At 46.4% G+C, this 19,014-nt stretch overlaps 2 protein-coding genes across 2 annotated transcripts in view; one reads left to right on the top strand and one right to left on the bottom strand.

The window, feature by feature from the left end:
• Positions 1 to 5,220, bottom strand: part of FAM131B (family with sequence similarity 131 member B) — a 49,445-nt gene extending 44,225 nt beyond the window's left edge. Inside the window, exon 1 of the mRNA XM_065849773.2 lies at positions 5,092 to 5,220. The gene's annotated coding sequence lies outside the window, so the exon portion shown is untranslated. The remainder of the gene's footprint in view (positions 1 to 5,091) is intronic.
• On the top strand, positions 5,135 to 17,403 carry ZYX (zyxin). The gene is given in 11 exon segments (XM_065849748.2): positions 5,135 to 5,336; positions 5,339 to 5,365; positions 9,002 to 9,262; positions 12,254 to 12,444; positions 13,486 to 13,578; positions 13,876 to 14,370; positions 14,671 to 14,812; positions 14,897 to 15,066; positions 15,219 to 15,397; positions 15,659 to 15,779; positions 16,196 to 17,403. Coding segments are annotated over 11 exon segments (1,977 nt in total). The 5' UTR covers positions 5,135 to 5,149; the 3' UTR covers positions 16,307 to 17,403.
• The last annotated feature ends 1,611 nt before the right edge of the window (positions 17,404 to 19,014 follow it).

The following is a 19,014-nucleotide window of genomic DNA, read 5'->3' as shown; positions in this document are numbered from 1 at the left end:
TTGGCTATCTCACTCCTTACGCAAGAAAATAATAGCACTGGCATAGTAAGGAGCCACATGAGGACTGCAGTGACCAGGATCCCGTTCCAGGTTAATGTTACTGACAGTGAAGCTCAGCATCTCTGTCCTTCCAGTACTGAGCAGCTGCACCAGATGCTTCTCTGGGAAGCCACAATGGAACTTCTATTCTATGACATAGGAGGGAGGCTCATTATGAGAACAAGGAATTGAGAACCTGATTTTGCCTCTCAGCTTTGTCACAAGGAGGATGTGGGAGAAGAACCCTTTTCCAAGGACATAACACCCTCCCCCAACACATATATACACTGAAATTATTCCTAGAACTTTTTGTCAATATCCCCCAAGATGCAACAGCTCTGTTGAGTACATCTGTTTGATGACACTCATTTGCAGATCGGAGCATGGCTTGCTTGTGCCATGCTTACAAGACTACTCTACATAACAAGGTGAAGAAAGGACTTCTACCTTCTTCCACGAGAGCATGGCACTTCGGTGGAGAGTTACACACAGAAACTCTTTAATTAGCGGGCTGACAGATCTGTTTCTTTGACAGTTCTGACAAACAATATTTGCCACAGAACAGTTGAATACATTACAGCTTGTCTTCCCGGTGGTATACAGTTGAAGAAATGGCAAGGGTACCCTGGAATGTGCAAATGGCTGCTTTCCAAGCAGAATGGGCCCTGGTGGCCATCCATACTCAGCCACATACACAGGCATGCCCCTGTCACCCATCCATGCTTCAGCAGCATCCCATTGCCTTCTCCAGGCCTTGGCTGACTGCTCACAGTTTTCAAGAGCTGCAGAACAACTCATGCTCCACCTGGGGGAAGAGAGATCTGCCAGGACAGCCTGGTTGCTTCCCTCATCCCTCGAGCACAGAGCCCAACAGCAGCAAGCAGGAGGTGAGGGACAGCAGTTGTGAGGGGGAGGAAGACTGCCAGTCAGCAAGCCCCAGGAGCCATGGAGTTGCAGTCTTGGTACCCTGCCAAGAATCAGATGGAGGTAGCAGCTCATCAGGAAATCTTGGTGGCAGGAGACAAGGAAACAGCAGTGCTAACTCATCTGGGAGCTGCATCTCCCACCCGGGACCCCCTGCCATAGCTCTGTCTAGGAAAGACATGCCAGTCCTGCTGGAAATGGATTTTCTTCTCTGGACAGACACCAGCCCAGATCCCTGCTCCCCGGCTTCCTAGCTGCTCTGATGGCCTGTCATGTGCTGGCATGACTAAGGTCATACCACAGAGACACTTTGTTCCCTCTGATTTGCTTCACTAAAAAAGTCTTTCTTGGTACAGCAAGGGTTTGGGTTTTTTTTGTTTACAGCTTATGGCCTAGTCTAGTGTTTTAGTCAGGGTAATCTAATTGTATGTGTATGGCTAGAATAGCCTTTTGAAGTATGTACATATGTGTGTGCGTACCATAGTGGGATTTGAAGATCTGCAGCAACACTTCTCAGAGATTACATGTGGAGGCTCTCTGTAGCTGCTCAACAGCTCCCCTTCTTGGGGAGGGACACTTCCAAAGTGTGCTTTGTGCAGCAGACTCAGTTTTGAAGGGAAAGAGCAGAGAGACACTAGTTATCTGTCCTGGGCAGTTGGTTCTAACAGGATTTCTCCAGGAGAATTCATGACTTTTGCAAGTAGCATTCCTGACTGTGTGCCAGTTTCACAGATGCAGGAGGATGACTAGGCTCATAAGGACTGGAGGGAGGCTCTGCCGTCCCCAGTGCAGCTCCCTATGTTTGGCACCCAGCTGTCAATACGCATCCTGCAATGGGACTGAGGCACCCCAACTGCTGTTTGGTCAGGAGAAAGACATCTCTGCATATGTCACAGCCTCCATAAAGAGCGGGAACAGCAGCTGTGGCAGGTATCAACCTGTCCCAGATGTAGCCTTTTGCATGGAGAGCACCCTCGATGAGGGAGGGAGTGAGGAACACACCAAGGAAGGGCTGTGCTCTGCGAGCATAACAGATCTCTGGAGACCTCTTACCAGGGTTCATTACATCTGTTGGTCCATACAATTTGCTGCAGAAATATCAGAGACGCAACACAGATGTGAGCCAGAACTTCTCATTGGTTAGGAAAAACATGGACTACTATGTGGCATCACTAATTATTAACTAATGCTGAGATAAAATGGCACTCATTGATCTATTGATATGGATAGAAATATACAGATGCAGACATTTTACATTATTAACACAAGTAAGGCATCCTGTCCAGCATCCAGATTACTTTCCTCTCACCTTAAACCTATTTTTAACACAAAAATTGCCATCTGCAGCTACCCAAACCCTCTTAAATCTAAGTGAAATTTTCTGCCTGACAAGTTTTCATTCAAAGACTTATTTTTTCTTCTCTTACGCCATTTTTTTAAATTTTATAAGCGCCTAACCACTGCTAGTGTACTCCTCATCTCAGTGCAGTACATTAATTTGCCATATTACTTCTGTATGGCATTATTTTTTATTCATTGCATTATACAGCTGAATTACTAGTGAAGATTCTTTATATCTGTCTTCAGGAAACTTAGTTTCTCTGAGGTGGGCTCCTTGAACTCTTAAGAATTTCTAAGACTTGACAGCCAGTAATGGGGCTTGCTTCTTGTCACTCATCTCAAAGAAGAGCCCAGCTCGAACTGCATATTCTAAATCCCTCCAACATCTGCTTTGTAGTGGTCTGTCATTTTACCCATGGTGCAGAGTAGCATTTACATCACAATCTACTCCAAATTACCAGATCACTTTTTCCATGGCATGGGACAGCTGAAGTGATTTTACGCAGAGGACTGCTGCTAATTCTAGAAATGACAAGGTCTGGCACAACAAGGGGAGTATACCCGATGATCCATCTCTGTATCAGATAACTAAATGCCTATTCAGGACTAATATTTTGCTTCAACTAATGAGACTGACTACAACTGTGTACATCTCAAGGCACTAATTTCAGGTTGCAGCAGAAAAATGTCTACTTTTCCAAGCAAAGAATTACATGAAGGAAGGCTGCTAGCATAAGGAGATGATTATTATTTTCTTTCCAGAGGAATCAGAACTAACACAGGGAAGTTAGTTCATCTTCATTTCCAATTACAAAAGCACAAAGTTTAAAACCACTATATTGCAAGCACAGAATCAGATTAAAGTTTCCCCCTCTGTATTCTGATTTGAGAATTCTAGCTTTCACATGTCTAACGTGCTAAACACTTATCTGTTTCATATTTGTTTCCCCATAGTGAGGAGTTAATACCAGATGTCTAGGAGGGTCTGCTTTTCTTTTTCTTATTCCCACTTTGCTTGATCTGCCTCATGAGCTTTTAACATCACCATGTCGGTGAGACAATCAAACATGCACGCATCTGGATTTATGGGGATGTGGCCAGGAAGTATGAGAGCACATATTTTTTCATATTCTCTCAGTGCTTTTTTAATCTCAGTTTGAGACATTCTTTGTTTTTTCTGGAGTCCAGGTTAGCCCAGGGAACAGTGGCAGAATACTCTGACATCAGGCTGATTGTGCTAGGTGTGCTGTGATGTTCCAGAATTTGCTTAGCAATTCTACAATGAAATCTTTTTAGCTCTACACTGACATCTTTACCTGAACAAGAAGGAAAAGGATTGTCTGCACTAGAGAAGCGACACTGTTAGAAGACCCAGCATAGAGATACCCTCCTTATTCTATATACTTTATGTATTAATTCAGAAAGGTAAAAGGTCTTATGACATGGCTACAAAAGTGGTGGATTATTTAGCATCCATACAAGAGCTACATATCTCTAAGCGCTTCACAGCTATAGATAAATAGTTCAATGGTTGTAGCTATGTAATGACTGAGATGCTCACTGCTATGCATTGCTATAGGTGACATCTTCATACAGTATGTAAAAATGAAACATTTGGAAAAATTTGGCCCTGTGTGAGGTGTATCACCTGGTTAAATAAAAGATATTGACTTTTTGTACAAACCTTGTTTGTAAAATTAAAGATTTGTTTACACTGGATTTCTTAAGCCTTGATGAACCTCTTTGCATAGCTCTCTAATGTGAACATTTTGCAATAGTACACACTTGGAGTCTAACTAGTTTGGTTTGTGGCTGGCTTACCCACCTGTGAGTAAATTACCAGAACTAAAAGGTACCTACATTGATAGGTAGGTCCTAGAAGCAGATAAACCCCACATCTCCTGAGCATTACTACAGTAATTCTCCAGGGAATTTGCAACAGTAGGGGTATTAACCCCAATATTAAGGCCAAATTCCAAAGTACAATGCACAAAGCACAGGAACTGCATCTTTATTGGTATCCCTCCTCCCTGAGAGGCCTAGAAGTGAGGAGAAGAAAAAAAGACCTGAGTTGGAAGTTACATGCTCTGTTGTGCTGGGTCAGGATGTCCCTGATCTAGAGCAGGGCTTGAACCCTCAGCCAGTACTGGGATAAAAATAAAACCAATGTGCAGCACAAGCAATCCAACAAAGAAATTCCACTGGCTAGCATTTGATATAAAACAGTTCAATGTTTGCCTTGCAGCCAGTAAAAGGACAGTAAGTCGCTTTTTTGAACGGTGGAGTCATCTGATATTTGCTTAGATTTACGAAAGGCTGGGGGAGCGAGTCAAATGTTCTTGCAGCTGGTTCGTGTGAGGAAGAGACCAGCAGGGACCATGACTCATCAGAGCTGCTACACTTCTTCCCCACTACAACAACTAGAAGTAAAATCATGGGCTGGGGCCAGCCCTGGAGTTAGGGAGGGCGTTGAGGACAGAGGCTATGTGATGGTAGAAGGCAGCAAGCCCAGCCTGAGCTGGCCGCCCAAGAGGGACAGACAAGGCAGGCACCGTGCGAGGGACCGTGTGGCGAGTCCGCGATACAGCGCCGAGAGAGGACCGGGTAAAACTCCACAAAAAAACACATTTCTTCTCAGTGACCACGGGCAAACAAAGAAACAAACCCCCCCCTTCCCCCTAAAGCTGAGGAGAGTGCACAACAGACGCCAGTCCAGAGCTTCCACCTCTGCCCCCACAAGCACAAACCCCGGCAGCGCACACCTTCCCTTCTCCCCCTCCCCCTTACCTCATTGCCACATTCCCCAGCGAGTGAGCTCAGCTGTGCGCGCAGCCTCTCTCCTTTTATGGTCAAACAACTTTGCCTGGGCGAGGCTTTTTTTCGCGAGTTGGTAGAAAGCGTTTGCGCTCAGCAGCTCCCCCATCTTTCATTTCTGCTTCCTTTCGCGGTAGGCAGGCAGGCGGGTAGAGACAGCCGGCTGTGCAGAGGCAGGGGAGCTCAGCCCCGCCATCTCCAGCACTGGGAGCGGCATTTCCTCTTCTCCCGAGTCTCGTTTCCAGAGGTAAGTGTCTTTTTCTTAGCTTAGGGAAAAAGCTTTTGTCTGCAGCCCTGGGGCTGACGTTGAGCAAGTAGGGGTGTGTGCCTGTGTCAGGGGGTGCGGGTTTCCTGCCGCTCCCGCCGGGAGGGTTGTTCGCCTCGTACGAAGTCTCTCGGTCTCTGCGGTTAATCTACGGTCGTGTCTCGTGGGGTTTTTTGCCCTTCAGCCAAGAGAGGTTCACGTGTGTGTGTATTCTGGTGAGTTTTCCTCTCTCCCGGTGAAATGGAGGCAGCTAAACCATCCTGTATAGCTCCAGTAAGTGGGAAAGGAGGGGGTGTTGCCTGGTTTTACTCAGGACAAGCTTTCTTTTGTGTGTACGGATGAGTGAAACATCTATAGAGCCTTTTTCCAGATGTGCTCGAGAGAGAGGGATCCGGGGCTCTTTGTGCATGAAATGTGTTTCATTTATTAGTTTCTGTCTCTCTGGAAGTGCCCTGAGAAAGCGAAGATGCAAGTGCTTGCAAAGTCGTACAGCTTCCTAAAGTTTTAAATATGTTTGCATAGCTTTTTGGAATTTTTCCTCTCCCAGTCCCCACCCCTGCACAAGGAGGAGGCGAGCCAAGCAAATGTGAGACAAGTTTTTTAGCTCTGAATTGTCTCCCTCCCCCAGACTGGTTGTTTTAAGGCTCTACCTTGCATAGCTGATAGGACTTTGCTCTCTTTGAAGCCTTGCTAACTTTGGGCCAGGCTGGGAAATCTTTCCGGAATTGGCCTGTATCAAAGGGTAAAAATAAGCATAACTCCTAAACCTGTCTAATCCATTCACTTTGTATCCCGGGTTTTTTTTTTTTTTAATTTGTTTTGTGTTGGGTTTCTTGTATTATCTTTCATTACTTTCTCCCCCCCACCCCCGCACCCCGTAGTTCTCCTTCTGACCCCCCCTCGGTTGGGCGGAAGTTGGCAAATAGGGGAAGTACAGATACGGTGTGTCAGACTACAGTGCTGGGCTAGCTTTTATGGGGGCTCCCTCTGAGGCTGAAGACAAGCTGCTTTCTACCAATAGAAGTAAAAAATAACATTCATCTCTCTGACTCCTCAGGTTTCTCCTCTTTTTGCTGCTGTAGAAAAGGAGCTGAGCTTTTGGAAGTGGTGTCTTAGGGTCAAAGAACTGGAAACTGGGTGCATAAGAGGTGGCAGACTCACCATGGGACCTTCTGAGAGGTGAACCTGCTGCTGAGAGAGGTGTCACTTGGTTCTGTCCTGCTACTTCTTGCTCTCTGTTAGACAGAATCAGTGTATGAGGTAATTAAGTATCTTGACCATGGGCTTTAGTGATATTTTTCTTCGTAGCTCCATGTAAGCCATCTTAAATTCTGTTACAGCAGACAGGAAAATCGCTCCCCTCAGGGAAAATGTGAGGACGAGATGATTTGAGATTAGGTCTGCTGGTGTGACACTCCCTTTCCAATAGCTTTTACAATTGGTGCCACAGGACTTACATAAGCTGTGTGTTTCTAGTACAGTTTAGATGGTATTGGCAATGCTGCAGGGCTGATGGGAGAACTCTCTGCAAGGCCAGTCTTTCTCTGCCTCTTTGCAGCAATAAACAGAACTGAGGATGAGCGGGGTAGCTGCTGGATGAAGGCACCTCTGAGTAGAAAGGGCCTTTAAGTGCAACGTAGCATACCAGGAAATGTGCTGCTTTGGGTTAAAGTGGATAGCAGCTGCTGGTAGCCAAGCCAACACTTTTTTGTGAAGCAGCTGATGTCCCAAGACTGTCTCTGTGTTGACTAACCCCAGTATGGATCATGGTCAAAAGGGACATTGTCACTGTGGTGTTCTACTCATAATTCTGTTAATTCTGGTAGAAATACTACCAAGTAGTTCATTAAACCATAGTAAAACAGTGGAGCACAAGGCAGAAGTCTCTAAAGAAAGCTTGGAGGTCTTTTTAGTATCTTCTGTAGCCTGGTGGGAAGCTGCAAGCTGGATGGAGTTGGTCAGACTTGCAAGTGTGTCCTATAATTCTGGGGGACTGAGGACAGAACTTGCTAGTTGCTCCTCTGCCTTGGCCCTTTCCCACTATGGCTTTTTGGTGGCGGCTGCTGCTGCTGCTCACTGTTGCAGCCTCTTCCTCCTTTTGAAAAGCCCAGAAGAGTTCATCAAGGTGCATGCAGCTCATCAGGCCTACACAAAGAGAACAAAAAGTGCAGCAGCATGGACTTAACAATTGTGTTGTCACATTCTTGTGACCTGAAGAAGTTGTTACAGGTTACTTATATATGGTATAAACGTTACTATGTCTTGCTGTACCGCACTGAATTGTGGAAGTTCTTAGAACTGTGCATGCAGGTCTTACCAGCAGCAATGGGTGTATTAGTGTTGGGCAGATGTTTGTGGCACCAGGACTGTCTGTCCCAGCAGCTGTTTTTGTCTGTGTGAGAGAGGCTGGCAGTGTGGAGGGGTTCTGATTGGAAATTGCCAACTTGAAAAGCTGGCACAGGGCCCCTGTGATGGTGGAAGTGCTGTTGTACTGGGGTGTTAGAAGAACTAGAGGCATGCCAGGCTTTACAACAAAGCATCTGGCTTAATGGAGATTTCTATGGCGGATGAGATTTCTGGACTAGATTGCAAGACTCAGGGAATCCTGAAACTGTTGCTCTCATGAGATCTGTGGCTCTGGAAATGGCCAACTTGGAGGGGCTATCCCTTGGCTGTTAAGAAAGGAGGGAGGGAAGAGGGTTCATGTGCCTGCATGCTGCGAGCAGAGCGCTCGCCCCCTCCCAGCCCACAGGCTGGCCTTAGGCAGGGCAGGGCCGCGGCTGCACTGCCCAGAGGAGCCCCTGCTGCGAACGCCCACAGGGTCGGGTGGCGGGGGAGCGCCGGCCGGCAGCCGCCGAGCGCTTCCTGGCAGGGGCGGAGCGGGCGCCGGCGCAGCCGATGAGGGGTGGCGAGAGCGGCTGTCACCTTCGCCAGGGCCAGGAAGGAGAGCAAGTGGAGGTGAGATCCAGGAGAGCAGGTATCTGTGCCTGGGTATGTGACACCTCATCCCCTCTGGTCTTCCTCTGCTGCAGCTGCCTGTGCTCCTCTGGCGTGCAGGGGCCTGGAGGTAAAGGATGGAAGATGGCAGTGGGTGTGCTGGGGTTCGGGGAGGGGGGGTGAAGGGGGACATTCATTGGGCTGTGACAAGCTGCGGTCAGGAGGAACCGGCTGGCGTTATCGAGTAAGTGGGAGAGTGGAAATGCTAATTCCAGTTCTAGAAGAATGTGTACAGGAGCACCCTCCTTAGGGTGTGTGTGGCTTGGTCTGTGTAGTGGATAACACTCATTCTGGTGGCCTGCTGCTGTCCTCTCCAGCATGAGTGCGTTGCAGTGTTCTTGTGCAGCAAAGAGCTTAGTTTTTTCCCTGGCAAGAGGCCCTTTGCAATTTAATGCCCTACTGAGTTGAAATGGTGAAGTGTGCTGGATCATTTGAGCTGTCTGCAGTGTTTTTTCCTCCTTTCTCCTGTGGTGGTCCTGGAAGAGCTCTGTGCTCTCCTTGGGCCCCTCAGCCTGGACTTAAACTTCTGTATCCCTCTGTTTCACATGTCACTCTCTATTAATTTCTATGCTGGCCCAAAGCTGACTTCATATAGGTTTTCTCCATCTCCTCTCCTGCCAGGTGCTGAGAAGATGGCTTCCCCAGGTGCCCCAGGGACCCGTATGACATCTACAGTCAGTATCAACATTTCTACTCCTTCCTTTTACAACCCACAGAAGAAGTTTGCACCTGTGGTTGCCCCTAAACCCAAGGTGAACCCCTTCAAGGCTGGGGGTGTGTCAGAGTCGTCACTGCCCCCACCTCCTGAAGCTGACAGCCAGCGTGCCCAGATAGGGAAGGTGGGGGAGATTCCATCAGCATCTGTGTCCCTGCTGGCAGAAGGTAGGTGAGGGCTGGTGTGGCAGATGTGAATGTGTGGTTCTAAATTTTCAGAGTATGAGATCTGTAACTGGTCTAAAAATGAGAACAGGGGTATAACTGCTGTAAGCGAGGGATGCTTTTGCTCTAGAGGCGGGCAGGTTCCAGAATGAGATAAAACAATTGTGAAGGGATCTCAAAGTACATAACATAGTATCTCCATTAGGAAAGGAGGTGGGAAGGCAGTCCTGCATTGCACTGATGCTGGAGGGATGCAATGGATTTTTCATAGTATTCCCCAAGTGCATAACTTTGTGACTGCAGCCAGTTTCTGGCCAGCATGTCTGAGAGCAAATGTGTTGCTGGGAAGTTGATCCTGATGGTGATGAATCTTGCTATTCTCCTTGTTGATTCATCTTTGCTCAAGTTGGTTCTCTCTGAATGTAAAGATCCTTCTTGTGGATTCTGCAATTGCCATCTTTGCTGCTGGAGAAAGGGAAGAAGAAATAATTGTGTGAAAAAATGGTGGAAGCTATCATAAGCAGGAAGTAAGATGTAAGAGTTGTGCAGCCTATAGAGTTTTATACTTTTTTCCTAGTGGGTTGGGTTTGTTTTCCTGTGTAAAGTGACTTCTTGCTTCATGTGGTTTTCTTTTTTTTTTTTTTTTTTTTAATTTCCTGTGGTGGTGTGTTTTTCTTGTTTCCTTATTGGTTGGTTGGTTTTGTGTCCTCAAAGAAGCAGAAGCTTTGTGGTTGAGGGGCTCCCTAGTTGGATTTGATCAGCATGGGACCACCAGAAATTTCCCTAGGGACCTCTTGATAGTGCTTGATGCTTCATATTATCCCAAGACTCTATCAGGATGCACCTCAGTCAGGATACGTGTGTTCAGAGAATACTAACTACTGTTTAAAATTTCTGTCCTTTCACTGTCTAGCATAGACTATGCAACACTGATGTGTAGGTTAGTATGCTAAATTAGTGGGCAGCTGACCTGGTGGTAGGAAGGCTGATTCTGTGCTCAGAGGAGACTGTTGTTTTTTTTGTTTTCCCATTTCTCAAGTCACAAGGACCTTAGCATGTTGGTGCTTTTGTCTCCTAGAACTGTAGCAGCTAACTCTAGTGACCTTTTTGTCATATGTTGTTGGCTGGAATCTTGTGTCTGTAATTGAAGGACCCTTGTTTTTGGATTTTAGGCTTTATGATTTTCTGCTGTAGTTGTGTGGATTGGGGATGTGCCTATTGGAAGGTCTCAAACTGACACAAATATATTACCTGAAGTACAAAAGTAGACAGATGGATGTTAAAAATTATTTTTCAATATACACTGTGAGTTAAGGATGGCATGTTGCTTGTTCCACTTCTCCCTTGCTTACAAAGCTTGTCAGGGAGCAATTAACTTGACAGAAAAATTAGCAGAAGAAATGTTTGGCTTAAGCTGCTGTGTCACCATCAAGTGAGGGCTGCCAGCAAGACATCTGAAGTACACATGAACCACCAAAACTCTGTTACAAGAGAAGTGCATCTGATTTGATTCTTCTCTGATGCATCTCTTCAATCCTTCTCTCCCTTTCTTTTTTACTCCCCAAACAATTAGTAGTATAACATAAAGCCGTAACAATTGGTCTCTTTGTCTTAAATGGCAGAGTGGCTCAGTTAGTATTGCTGTAGGAATGTCATATTTTGTTCTGATCATTCTATAAATCTGGTGTACTAACTTTGTGGGAAACTGTATTGTTTGTATGAATAATTGATAGAACAGGCTTTCAGTACATCTGAAACAATGTGACAGCAGATCAGGGCTTCATTTCTGCAATGTTCTTTATCATTTCAATAAACAAGACAAACATATACAAAGTTGATCTCAAACTGCAGTTTCAAAGAAAAAAATACTGATATATTGTTACTTCCCCTCCCAAGCAGAATTTCTGTGACACAAGAAGGCTTGGAAGAGGTGCTGCATACCAGCACAGTTTATGCATTCCACTGGATAATAAGATTTCAGCTTTCATTTTCTGAAAGGACAGTATTGTCTCCCTGAGGTTACAGTGAAGAATCCTTACAGTCTGTTGACAACAGCTGGATATAAAGATAAAACACGGAGTAGCAGGAGTGAAAACCATGGTCTTTCACTCTGCTGCTGCCTAGGGCTAGTTAGGAAGAGAGGTGGGTGTCCAGAAGAAGGGAAGTTATGCCTCCTTGTCTTCAGTGTTCCTTGCTGCTTGGATGATAAGAGGACAACTTCTCCCGTACATGTTGAAGAAAAGAGAATTCACATTTATTTGACTGTGGTGTAATGTCTCTTTTGCCGTGTTCCAAATCTTCAGCAGATATGAACAGGCGGAAGCAATGGGGTTTTCTGCTAAGAGATTAAAGCACTCTTGTGCTTTTCAGCTTGCTTAAAAGGGTTCTGAAAAATATTTCATGTCCTAATCTCCATTGGGTATGAGGACATTATAGCCTCCAAAAGGAAAGCTGTTTTAATTTCCCAGAAAAATAAAGCAGTTTTGAAGATTCCTCATATGCATAAGGGTTGGTTCAACTTGCTTTTCTTCCCCTGCTTGTTTCTTGTAGTGCTCACTAGCCAGCTGCAAGGCACCATCTTATTTTCCTGTAATAATACAGGTTCTTCAGGGTCCTGGGTTGTCTGCTGGCATTTCTTCTAATCCTGCTCGGTATTCAGCAATCTGAACCATTTACTGGCAAGAGAAGCTTATGCTAGGGACCAAAGAATGAGAGAAAAGAGTGGGAAAGGGCAGAAGAAGACTTGCTTCCCCATCATACAATGACTATTCTCAGTGACTTATTCAAGCAGCTACTGAGAAAAGTTTATATGATGGCAAATAGCTTTGGACAAGGTGAAAGCTAGCCTGTGGAGTTCTGTTGTCTTTGATGAATGCTGAGGTCCCCTGAGTACTGGGGAACTATTTTCTGTAGTACCTTCAAGATCCCTCCTGGGGTTTGTACTGGCAAAGAGTAAGGAATTATCCAAACTTGCTTTTATTCTCATCCCCATAGACCTGCCGCTACCACCTCCTCCCCCACCTGGAGAGGATGCAAGTTTCTCCTCAAACTGTGCTTTTCCCCCACCCCCACCGCCCTTTGAAGAGCCATTTCCACCAGCACCAGAAGAAGTTTTTCCTTCTCCTCCTTCTCCTCCTCCACCAATGTTTGATGAAGGGCCCGTGAGCAAGGTACCCGCCCCACAGGTGAGTGAGGTCAAGGGAAGTATGGTTTCTTGTCATGCTCTGTGACTTGGGATAGCTTCTTGCCACTCTCTGAACTCAGCAGCAGGAAGCTCTCAGATCTGGGAAAGCAGAAAATGACTCCACCCCATGGACCACCATAGGTTAGGGTCAACTGGCTGGGCTGCAGGCTCTGCAGATGAAGGACCTGGAGTTCCTGGTGGACAGTGAGTTGAATGTGAGCCAGCAATGAATCCTGGTGGCAACAAAGGCCAACGACATGCTGGGCTGCACTCACAAGAGCGTAGTTGGCAGGACAAGGGTGATGATTATGCCCCTCTTCAGTGCTAGTGAGGCTGCACCTTGGAGGACTGTTTCCAGTTGGGATCCTCAGTATAATAACCCTAGAGGACTACTGAAACAGATGCAAACCAGCAAAGAATCATAGCGATCATGGGGGGTTGGAGCACATGGTATGAGAGTTGGGTTTGTTCAGCCTGCAGAAGGCCAAGGCAGGGATGTCACTGCAGTCTGCAATACCTAAAGGAGGACTGGAGAGAAGACAGATTCTTCTTACTGAGACACAAGAAGAGAATGAGACACAATGGACACAAATTACAGCAAGGAAAATTTCTGTTGGACAGAAGAAAAACCAGTTCCCCTCCAGGGGTGGCTCAGCACTGGCACAGGTGCCCAAGAGAGGCTGGGGAATCTGCATCCTTGGGGATGTTCAGAAATCACCTGGACAAGGCCCTGAGCAACCTGTTCTAGCTTGGGACCTAACCCTGCTGTGAGCAGGGTGTTGGACTAGAGACTTCCAGATGTCTTTCCCCACCTAAATCTGTCTGTGAGTTTCTTTGGGCTGTGCATTTTCCCACTATTTGTAGACCTTCGAGACCATGCCATGTTCATCCTCAGCAACTTGCTACCCCTTCTCAAAGCAAGGAGTACATCTGTACCACAGTCTAAAGTGTCAAAATCTGCTGTTATAAGAGGATATACTCAGTTCTCTGGCTGTTCCTGTAATGTGCTCTGCTCCCTCTTTCCTCATGGATGGCGGTATAGGTACGTGGCAAGATGAGCAGCATTGATCTTGAGATTGACTCACTGTCCATAATGTTGGATGACATGGAGAAGAATGACCCCTTCAAATCCAGGGTGAGCTTCCCAGAATGTCGCAGGTGGAAGGAGAGATGCCTGGTTTACTGAACAGATGTAGTGAGAAGGGTGCTACTGAAGATTAAAATGTCTGGATAAACCATAGCATGACAGTGTACATGAAGGACCAGAAAGCATAGATCTTGGAACTTGTCAGAACTGCTAAATATGTAACAATGTGGGAACTGTGAGCATTGTGGGTCTGGGATAGCTGTTGATTAACTGCTATAGAGAGCATATTTTCTCTTCTACCTTGTTGATGACTTGCCTGTTTTTCTCCACTGCTTCCCTTTACAGATATTCCCAGGATCCACAGGTTTTCTGGAGAAACCATTGGCCTCAGAAGCCCATGTAGAAATACCACCTGCACCCAAAGATACTCCTCGTAGCTTTCCTTCCAAGTTCACTCCAAAGCCAAGCGGAAGCTTATCTTTCAAGCCCCCTGGAGTGGATTTGACCCCCACCCCAACGCCATGGGCAGCCCCACAGCAACACAAGGAACCTCTAGCACCTGTTCCTCCCTCTCTCTCTCCTGCTCAGCCTACCCCTAAATTCACCCCACCTCATGTTGCTGGCTCTCCTGTGTCCAAATCAGGTGCCAGTGTTCCCATGGTTCACTCAAACTCTACAAGATATCCTGCCTCCCTTCAGACTCAGTTCACAGCAACTTCACCTTTAGGTTCCTCCTCTCGGCCACAGCCTCCCAGTTCCACCAATAATCAGCAGAGGGAAAGACCCCAAGTGCAAGAGAAGCCACATCCCACAGAACAACCTGCTGCTGCAAAAAACATGGTAAGGGATAGAGCCATGGCACCAGTGTCTTCAGATGTCGGTGGGAGTGATCTTAAAGGATGAGGACAGAGGGTCTGTTCAAGGCTAGGGGAAGTTGTTATCCATCTGAAAGAGAGACGTAACTAGAGATAGTGGTGGAGATGGATAGGACTTTATGTAAAGGTGGAAAGAAGCAAGCACAGTGGATATCAGATTGTTCTCTAGAGAGAAGAAATAAAGGTGAGAGGTTTATTAGGGACAGGGTGGGAAGGAGTCAGTCTGTATGTGTCCCTTGAGATTGAATGTTTCCTCTTCCTGCAGCACAGACCCACAGGCCCCAGTGCAGATCCACCTAGGGGAAATTCCTGTCTGACCATGAAGGAGGTAGAAGAGCTGGAGAAGTTGACCCAGAGACTAATGAAGGATATGGAACATCCACCCCCAGCAGAGGCTGCTACTTCTGGTGTGTTTCCTCAGTGGACAGCAGTAGGACTAGAATTGTGGTGTGCTTTCATCTCTCCTAATCTCTTTCTTCATCCATTGACAGATCTCTGTGGCTTCTGCCGGAAGCCCCTATCACGAACCCAGCCAGCTGTGAGGGCCCTGGACTGCCTTTTCCATGTAGAATGCTTTACGTGCTTCAAATGTGAGAAACAGCTGCAGGGGCAGCAGTTCTACAATGTGGATGAAAAGCCATTCTGCGAGGAATGCTATGCTGTGAGTCACTAGGATGAAAGCTGCTGGAGAGAGCTAAGCTTGCTGTGATTGCTCTGTCTTGCTTTCCTTCTTCCATCTTGCCTGTCTGTGGTGTAGCCTCCCAGGGGTGGAAGATTGTATTAATGTGTCTTACTCATTTCCTTTGGGTTCAGGGGACTTTGGAAAAGTGCAGTGTGTGCAAACAGACCATCACAGACCGGATGCTGAAAGCTACTGGTAACTCGTACCATCCTCAGTGCTTCACCTGTGTGATGTGCCATACACCTCTTGAAGGGGCCTCTTTTATTGTGGACCAGGCCAACCAGCCTCACTGTGTGGATGACTATCACAGGTATGGAGAGAGCACATGTGGTGTCTGAAAGGAGGCAGATTCCCACACATCTGCTTAATGTTGCTGCAGTATTGGATTTGGGTTGCCCATGCAATGTGTTGGACGTGAAGTTAAAAATGAGTCAGCAGTTAAGGTCTTTTCCCACCTAAATTTTCTGATTTATTGTTCCTCTGCTGCTAATACGATTGTATGGCAGTGCAGAACTTGCACTGAGGGTCACCATGGTGGTCATCGTCTCCTCCATATTTTTTTGTGTTGCAGGAAGTATGCTCCACGCTGCTCAGTCTGTAGTGAGCCTATCATGCCAGAGCCTGGAAAGGATGAGACAGTGCGTGTGGTAGCATTGGAGAAAAATTTCCACATGAAGTGTTACAAGTGTGAGGTAAGTCTGGTGGCCCCACTCCTTGTATCTCTCCCATGCTCATAATCAGCAACTGGGCACCTTTGTTGTCTATCTTGACCAAACACTAACATTGTTTTCAATGAATCTGGAGCATTTTTGAAGCAGGTTCAGAAATAGATGAGACGTTCACAGACCACAGGTCCATGAACGAGGACTGTGCAGGGTTGTGGTCTCTAATGTCCCTGATACAGCTTCCCTGTATACTGGAGGGAACATGCTGCAATCACAGAAGGGGCTTGCTCGTTCCTCAAAATAGTGTTTCCCATCAGCACCATCAGAGCAGTGGGCTGTGAGCCATTATCTTGATCTGGTGGGGCATTTCCTACATCCTTGAATGCGTTTACCCTGCTGTTGGCTGTCATTGAGCTCCTTCCCTCTTTTCTTTCCCTGTTTAGGACTGTGGGAAGCCCTTGTCTATTGAGGCAGACGAGAATGGGTGCTTTCCACTGGATGGGCATGTGCTGTGTATCAAATGTCACACCATTCGTGCCAAAACGGCGCGCTGAGGAGCTTGGAGTGGGCATACCCTTGAGACTCCTGCACTCAATAATCTTCCTCTCCCCACCGTTGTCTTGTCCCTCTGCCTGACGAGGCAGATTGCTACCAATGGAGACTACACCAGCGCAGTTCTTTACTCATGTAGGATTCGCAGCTCCTAGACTTCACTCTGCACACCCACCAAGAAAGGACTTTTACCTATCACCACTTCCTGGCCACAGTGTATTCCAGGCTGGGGGCTATAATCAAGATGAGTGCACAATCTCTGTTCCCTCAAGACTCTGGAGGGGAAAGACCAGGCCTCCACCACTGCCTGGTAGAAGTAGCAAGAATGGCCTGGTGGCAGGTGCTAAGAAGAGCCGAACATTTTTCTGTTCCATGGAGCCGAGAATGATGATTTGACCTTAGAAGGTTAAGCTTCCATTTCAGCACCAGATCTGTCTTCATTTGGTTTTTTTTTGTTTGTTTGTTTGAGTTTTTCTTGTGCCACCTCATTATAAGGGTGTCTTCCTTTGCCCCCTCGTTCACTCCTGGCTTAGAGTGTGGAGGCAGAACATACTGGGAATCTCTGTTATTTTTGCTGGAAAAAGCTAACCTACTACAGCTTTTCTGTCTCTAATGGATTTTACTGGCTATCTAGTAACTTCTTTTTCCTTAGCCAGATTAAACTGTTGAAGTTTGGAATCCTACTCTGTATCTGAGTTTGGAACCTTTTTTTTTCAAAAACTTTTTACCCTCCCCAAACTGAATTGTTTCCCAGTGTGGGTTCTGGACAGCCAAGCTGGGCACCAGAGTAGCAAAGCAGTCCAAAGAATACACGTTTACAAATAAAGACTGTCATAAGGATGGGCAGCACATGATAAGGATGTGTCTCAGTGTGTGGATGAAGATTCAGCAGACTGAGGAACATCTCCTCATTCCAGTCGGGATTCTTTCACTGCTGTTATTCAAAGCTGCAGTGTAACTGCGATATACGGTCTGGCTCCTAAGTGCTGCTGCACTGAGCCTCATTTCCTGGACTAGAAACTCTCAACAAACCTTTTCAAATAGCTACACCATCCAGCCACTTCGCATTCAATAAAATGTTCTAGGTTTTTTCCATTAACATGCGTCTGCTGTATTTGTTCAACTACCCATAAGAATTGCTGTCTTAGGCAGTAGAGAATGTATAGTTGCTACTCCAGCTAGCCTCCAGGGATAAGGAGTCTGAAAATGGCCTCTCTCCACTTCTTGGTCTCCTCCTTCTCACAATGTTCAGTTTCCTAATTTTCTGCTCCTGAAGAGTAGCTCTCATTTAAAGCAGTGGAAGACTCCATTGCAGTTCAGCAAGATTGTAGTCTACTTGATGTGTCACTGGGAGGTGAGTTATTACAATCCACTTGTATCAGATTGAAATAAGGCAGAAGAGGTACATTGACCACTTCAATTGTTGCTACTCAAAAAGCGTTCGTGCTTGATGTTTATGGTTTTAAGCCTGGCACTGTCTTGGTCACTGCAGGTGAAACTCCTCTTAGTGGTAAGCATCAATACTCCTACTCTTCAAAGACATAAAAGCTACTGTTGTTCTTGGTTAGTAGATCGAGAGAGGTCCTCCTTCCCCTCTACTCTGCCCTGGTTAGACCACATCTGGAATATTGTGTCCAGTTCTGGGCCCCTCAGTTCAAGGAGGACAAGGAACTGCTGGAGAAAGTCCAGTGTAGGGCAACAAAGATGATTGAGGGAGTGGAGCACCTCCCTTATGAGGAAAGGCTGAGGGAGCTGGGTCTCTTTAGTTTGGAGAAGAAGAGACTGAGGGGTGCCCTTATTAATGTTTATAAATATATAAAGGGTGAGTGCCATGAGGATGGAGCCAGGCTCTTCTCAGTGGCAAACAATGATAGGACAAGGGGTAATGGGTTCAAGCTGGAACACAAGAGGTTGCACTTAAATTTGAGAAGAAACTTCTTAGTGAGGGTGACAGAACACTGGAAGAGGCTGCCCAGGGAGGTTGTGGAGTCTCTTTCCCTGGAGACATTCAAAACCCGCCTGGACATGTTCCTGTGTGACCTCACCTAGGTGTTCCTGCTCCAGCAGGGGGATTGGACTGGATGATCTTTCGAGGTCCCTTCCAATCCCAAACATACTGTGATAGTTTTGGGGAAATCCTTAATGACTCTGCAAATTGATCCAGTAAATGCTTTGAGCTTTCCTATAGGATGAGCAGATAATAAACAAATTGTACATTTGCTTTCTTTTTCTTATCTGTGTTCTTGCTGGTTTGTAGGCATTGTTTTGAGTGGCTGTTTCTAGATAATATGATTAAAAGCTCATGCTCACAAAGACTAAGTAACCCAGAGGAGAGAAACAATGATGGGGAGGAGAAGCATGCTAACCCAGCTCCTCCCAGACTTATCAGAGGATAATAGCCCTGCCGTCTGGGTGTGAAACCTGTCCAGTGGTGTCAATGGGAAGGCCACTCCGCATCACCTTGCAGATTAAGGGGATGTTAGTACCTCTGAGGGGCATGGTGTGCAGGGGAAGAACATCTGAGGACTGAACAACACTTGTTAGGGGATGTACAGGGGCAGGATCAAAGGGAAGGAAAGGGAGTGATCAAGGAGAGGAAGCAGCATGGGAAAACTAGGGGGAAAGTGCACAAAATGGGCTAGCTACGTGTATGCAGTACATATGTGACCATACAGTACGTGTGTGTCATCAGCCCGGTCTGTCCTGTCTT

This window comes from Patagioenas fasciata, chromosome 1 (assembly GCF_037038585.1).
Source record: "Patagioenas fasciata isolate bPatFas1 chromosome 1, bPatFas1.hap1, whole genome shotgun sequence".
Classification (NCBI taxonomy): Eukaryota; Metazoa; Chordata; class Aves; order Columbiformes; family Columbidae; genus Patagioenas; species Patagioenas fasciata.
The sequence above is the reverse complement of the archived record's forward strand: the minus strand, read 5'-3'. Positions and strand labels throughout refer to the sequence as shown.